The sequence below is a fragment of the Panicum virgatum genome, chromosome 6N (assembly GCF_016808335.1).
Source record: "Panicum virgatum strain AP13 chromosome 6N, P.virgatum_v5, whole genome shotgun sequence".
In the NCBI taxonomy this organism is placed as follows: Eukaryota; Viridiplantae; Streptophyta; class Magnoliopsida; order Poales; family Poaceae; genus Panicum; species Panicum virgatum.
Genome location: NC_053150.1, coordinates 411,909 through 418,084, shown reverse-complemented (window position 1 = coordinate 418,084; position 6,176 = coordinate 411,909). Strand labels below are relative to the sequence as shown.

The 6,176-nt window shown below is 60.2% G+C and overlaps 1 protein-coding gene across 1 annotated transcript; it reads left to right on the top strand.

Annotated features, from left to right (window-relative positions):
* Nucleotides 1-294: 294 nt before the first annotated feature.
* On the top strand, nt 295-1,431 carry LOC120677373 (the record flags this gene model as incomplete). Its single annotated transcript, XM_039958527.1, has 2 exons — nt 295-1,032; nt 1,219-1,431. Coding segments are annotated over exons 1-2 (951 nt in total), but the record flags the coding sequence as incomplete, so codon positions are not given.
* Nucleotides 1,432-6,176: the final 4,745 nt, after the last annotated feature.

Genomic DNA, 6,176 nt, shown 5'->3' with positions numbered 1-6,176 from the left:
CATTCAGCTACCCCATCACAAATCCAGGGCGAATGCTGGACTATGTACTTCGACGGGTCGGTGATGAAAACTGGTGCCGGTGCCGGCCTCCTCTTCATCTCACCTCTCGGAGAACACATGCGGTACGTGATCCGCTTGCATTTCCCTGCTTCGAACAATATGGCGGAGTATGAGGCCCTCCTCGGTGGCCTCCGCATCGCCATCGAGCTCGGCGTCAAACGCCTCGACGCGCGCGGTGACTCTCAGCTCGTCGTCGACCAAGTAATGAAGGAGTCTAGCTGTCACGACCCGAAGATGGAGGCGTACTGCAACGCAGTACGCCGCCTCGAGGACAAATTCGACGGCCTCGAGCTCAATCACGTCCCGCGCAAGTACAACGAGGACGCTGACGAACTGGCCAAGATAGCCTCGGGGCGGACCACCGTCCCCCCGAACATCTTCGCTCACGACATCTCTAGGCCCTCCGTCGAGTTCAAGCAACCGACGGAGTCAGGCCCCTCGTCCGCCGGGCCCTCCGACGGGAACCCCCCGGCGGACAGGGTCGAGCCCATGGATACTGACTTTGGGACAACCTCCGCGGACGAGGCCGAAGCGATGGAAGTTGACGAGGCCCCCGCTTCACGAGACAGGCGCGTTCAGTACCTTGACTGGATGATTCGAGGGGTCCTACCCTCGGACCGCGCTCAGGCGCGACGCCTTGCCAGGCGGGCCAAGTCCTTCATTCTAATCGACAACGAGCTACACAAGCGTAGCCCCTCGGGTGTCCTACAACGTTGCATTCCCATCCCCGAGGGCAAGGAGCTGATCCGCGACATCCATGCTGGCATCTGCGGCCACCACGCCGCGCCACACACCCTCGTGGGTAACGCGTTTCGGCAAGGCTTTTACTGGCCCACCGCGGTCGCCGACGCCACTGACGTCGTGCGGACTTGCGAGGGATGCCAGTTCTACGCCCGAAAAACACACCTCCCGGCCCATGCTCTGCAGACCATCCCCATCACGTGGCCGTTCACCGTGTGGGGGCTGGACCTCGTCGGTCCGTTGAAGAGGGCGCCCGGGGGCTTCACCCACTTGCTGGTGGCGGTTGACAAGTTCTCCAAATGGATCGAGGCTCGACCCATTGGCAAGATCAAATCCGAGCAAGCAGTCCAATTCTTCACCGACATTGTCTTCAGGTTCGGGGTCCCGAACTCGATCATCACCGACAGCGGCACCCAGTTCACAGGCAAGAAGTTCTTGGCATTCTGCGACAGCTTCCACATACGTGTGGACTGGTCAGCTGTGGCACACCCACAGACGAACGGGCAAGTGGAGCGTGCCAATGGCATGATCCTACAAGGACTAAAGCCGAGGATCTTCAACAAGCTAAACAAGTTCGGCCGAAGGTGGCTCACAGAGCTACCCTCGGTCATCTGGAGACTGAGGACGACCCCGAGCAGAGCTACGGGTTTCTCTCCGTTCTTCCTCGTCTATGGCGCCGAGGCCATCCTCCCCACCGACTTGGAATACGGATCGCCAAGGCTCATGGCATATGAAGAGCAACGAAACCAGCGAGCTCGCGAAGACTCGCTGGACGAAGTGGACGAGGCTCGAGACGTGGCACTCCTGCATTCCGCGCGCTACCAGCAGTCCCTACGAAGGTACCAAGCGCAGAGGGTCCGGCGCCGAGACCTCAACGAAGGGGACTTGGTGCTGAGGCTTCGACAGGACAACAAGGGCCGCCACAAGCTCTCACCTCCTTGGGAAGGACCGTACATAATCGCCGAGGTGCTCAAGCCCGGCACGTACAAGCTGGCAAACGAGAACGGCGAAGTCCTCACCAACGCTTGGAACATACAACAGCTACGTCGTTTCTACCCTTAGCATTTCAAGCTATTTCTATATTGTTCGTGACCGCATTTTCAATTTCCCGAAATAATAAGGAAGCACGCTTCACTTATCGCTTTTTTGGGAACCTTCCCGACCCTCGAGGGCTCGAGCGCGCACGAACACAGAGGTACGCCCGGCTTTACCCTCGGCAAAGTCGAGCCTCCCTCGGGGGCTACTACGGGGGGAACCCCCGAACGTCCCCAAAAAGTCGCTAATGTTTTTCGAAATATTTCCGTTTCGACCCTAAGCTTCTCGTATCCTTGGAAAAAACGGACGCGAGGCGTAAGCAACTACGGTACGGGGCTGGCCGAGTCGTGGGGCCGCCTACGCCTCCGGGATACGGCACCCCCCTCACCACCCTACGCCTACGTTGCTTATGAACGCGAACTTCCTCGCAGATGTTTATCTAAGTCGCATACGAAGAACACGGAAATAAAGTAAAGAAACACAGGCTCGAACACGCAAGGCCTCGACGGGCCACACATTCAAATTACGAAACAAAATCCTTTATATTCATAAAGTGCGATTACAAAGTGCGACTACGATATAAACACTAATCTATTTACATGGGTTTCGAGGCCCAACTGTCCTACAGGCTACCATCCCCCCTTGCGGGTCTTCAGGGGCGTCGAATTCGGCGATGGGAGGGATGTACGCCTCGAGCTTCTCGGCAAGGATGGTGGCAAACTCCTCTGCGGCTGCGTCGGCTTCATCCATGATGGCCGATGCGGCGTCCGCGTCAACATCATCCGGGACGACGTACCCCGACGACACCCTCTGGAGATCCATGAGGTAATGCGTCGAGGCCACGGCAAGAGCCCGCAGGACACTGAGGTGGAAGGTACTCTTGGCATGTTCGGCAATCCGGCCGCCTAGCGCGCGCCGGCGGCTGATCACCGAACTGCCCGAGACGGCACCCTCCCCCTCGAGCTCTTGACACACACTCATGGCGGTCTGCTCCAGCTCAGCAAACTCCATTTGTGCCGCCGTGAGCGCGGTATGGACCGCTTCCTTCGCCATGGTCTCGTCCGCCACCTTCTGCCTCAGCTCTGAGCAAAGGAAACCAACATCAGTTACGAAAAGTAACAAATCAACGAAAAATCGAAGGTACTCACCCGCTTTGTTCTTCTGCGCCTCCTTCCTCTGGGTACGGGCGGCCTCCTCGAGCGAGCACAAGGAGGCTTCTTTTTCCTTAAGTGTAGCCCCCATGTTCTGGAGGGTCACCTCCCTCTCTTCGAGGGCCACACCCTGTTCCTGTAGGGCCCCGGCGAGCGCAACCACGGCCACCTCTTTGTGGAGGAGCTCGGCCTTCTGCTGCTCGAGAGTGGCGCTGAGGCGTTGCAACTCGGCGCTCTGCGCCTCAGCCTCCCGAGCTCTCTCCTCGAGCGCCGTCCGAAGGCGCTGCAGCTCGGCAGCTTGTGCCTCGGCCTCCTATGCCTTCTCCTCCGCTGCCGCCCTCTGGACGTCCCGCTCACCAGCAACCCGCGCCAGCTCCTCCTCCAGCGCCCGCTGACGCGCTCCCAGATCGGCCATTTTTGTGTTGGCGTCGATGTTTTTGAGCACCAGCTCGGCTTTGTGTTGCCCGAGCTGGCTCATCTGGGAGTACAGCCGGTTCATCTCGGCGCTCTTCTCGCTCGAGATTTCCCTCAGCTGCTGCAAAGAGGGACGGCGTGGGTGAAGACGCGCAAAAGCTAAAATCGAATCCGAGCAATTTCCTGGGGGGAAATACTTACCTGGCTGACCTGGTAATCCGCATTCTGATGGAGCAGATAGGCGCGGTCGAGGGCCTGCAAGATCTCGCGCCCAACGCCCATCTGCTTGTTCCAGGCCTCCTCCTCCTCCTGCTCCTTGCGAAGGAACTCTAAGGGGACATCGGACGGGACGATCACCCCGAGGTGGCTCCCCTCGGACGCCCTCGCTTCGAGCACGCCCGCACTGGCCGACGCGAACTTGGCGATGTGTGCGGCGGCGCTCACCGTAGCAGCGGGGTCGATATCCATTGGGTCCCCGTACTCCTCGCTACTGTCCGGCAGCTCCACCACCGCCGTCGCGCCCTCCTGCGCCGTTGGCACGGGCACTATTGCAACGGTACCCTCGTCCCGGGCCTCGGTGGGCTCCGAGAAGGGGGCTCCTTCTACCCCTGGCGCCTCTTGCGCCATGTCCTCTGCGAGGCCCTCGCCCTCGGCCCTCGAAGGCTCGAAGACGAGGGTCTCCTCTGCTGATTGACCGGCAGGGCGCTCCTGCGCGTCCCCGCCAATTTCTCCTTCTGTGGCCGGTCGGGCGGCGCTGTAGGCGTCGCCCCGACCGGCCTCAACTTCAATGGCCGCTTGGGCGGCGCCACCGGCATCGCCCTGGCCGGTCTCCTCGGCGTTGGCCACCTGAGCAGCCGCCTCGGCGTTGGCCGCCTGAGCAGCCGCCTCGGCGCCCAACCCGCTAATAGCTCACTGAAGCAGCCATAGCTCGCAGCCCGGGCATGGGTAGCATGGTGCGCTTCACCCCTCCTCCCTGCGAAAGGGCAACGAGGGTCGTAATCAAAGTCGAGGGTTCCCCTGAACGCCTTCACACGGGCCTGGGCTCGGGGGCTCCTCGCACACCATGGTTCAAAACCACACCCTCGAATAAATCGACAACCGTCACTTATGAAGATCCACGTGTAAGCCGAACCCGCCGCTATTAGCGTACGTTCCCTTAATGGCTAAACTGAACGCCGGACCGCTGTTCCAGCACTGAAAATTGCCGAGGCCGGCTGAAAGAGTGCCGATGCCGGCTGAAAAAAGGTGCAGGGCAGCCGCCCCTGCAAAGCTACCCGGTGGAACAACATTTACAGCCCTTGGATGAGCACAAACTCTCCTCCAAGGCCTCGGGGGCTACACCCGCGGGTGCGCTGACGCGCCCCCGCGAAGGTGACTTCACACATATTCGAGGGTCGTAACTCTATGTGCACCCCTATACCCTCGGTAATCTCCTCCGTAGGAGAGGAAGGGGACTTTATTGCTCAAAGTGCAAATAAAGATTACAAAGGATTACCGGCGCGAAGCCATCAAAAGATACAAACACGTTGCCACCTACGTGGCAATTTTCCCTGTCTTGGGGAAAAGCGCGTGATGAAGAAAGGCACCGAGCCCCTAGCTGACGCAACAGCGAGGCTGCTAGGGATGCGAGGACCAGCCCCCAGACCACGCGGGTCCAGCGGGATGCTTTCCTCGCAAGCCTTCTTCTAGCGTCTCCTCCACCGAAGACCACGCGGGGGGTCGAGCTGGCGGACAGCGCCCTCCGCACCGTCTCCCCGAGAGCAACCTTGTCACCTGAGGGGACGATGCAAAGAACAGCCGCCTAACCTGGCACGAACGCCATGGTCAGGCGTCTCCATCCCCCCTTCAGGCTAGGGGACATCGCAGAAGCATGACCCCACGGGCCCAATGCTCTTCTGCTGAGCTCACTGAGCCTGGGGGATGGAGCGCACGCCCACTCCGGTCTTCCCCTGCCGCTCGCAAGCATTCTTCTAGCACCAAAAGTCTAAAAAAGCCAGGCCACCCCATCTGGGGGTCGGTCACGAAAAGGCAAAGGAAACATTACAGGATTTAGGCAATGCTGGAAGAAAGAGTTAGGAGGCTGGAGAAGAAGGGGAAACCCCACGACCTCTATTTATAGCTGTGCCGGGCACCAAGCTCCAAGCTGGTCGGAAAGCAGAGGCTTGTGTCGCCCGTGACGACACGGCACTCCACGGGCAAAAGATGCCCTCGGTCACCACGCCGAGACGTGACCGAACGAAATAAACCAAAGCTGAGCCCCTGGACGCTAAGCAGCGCAGCACCGACTCAGGCCGACCGCCCTCGAACGGCGCGCCACAAAGCAACCAGGGAAGCCGTGGTCAAGACCCTGAGCGCGGGACAACGCGACGAAAGCGTCAGCTGCCAAGCAGCAGGCGCCCTCGTCGCCCTAGCCCCCCTCTCAGCGCGCGGACACGTCTTGTCCTTCAAACAAACAAACAAAGAGGCGCGCGCCTCGAAGTACACCACTTGCGTACTATCCCGACCGGCGTGTTGTCACACCCGCCGGGCCCGCGCTCAGGCGCGCCCAGCAGGTGCACGCCTTTGACTAAACACGTCGAGAGAGAAACCGCCGAATCACCCTTTGGACGAATCCCATGACTCGACCAAAGCCTCGGGGGCTACTGTCGGGTGCCACAATTAGGGACACCCTAATTGGAGTACTAAGACCACTTTCGAAAACACAAACGCATGTTAAGGCAACTGGGCCCACGAAGGCCCCCGGCCTCCTTCCGAACCCCGAACCCGGAAGAAAGG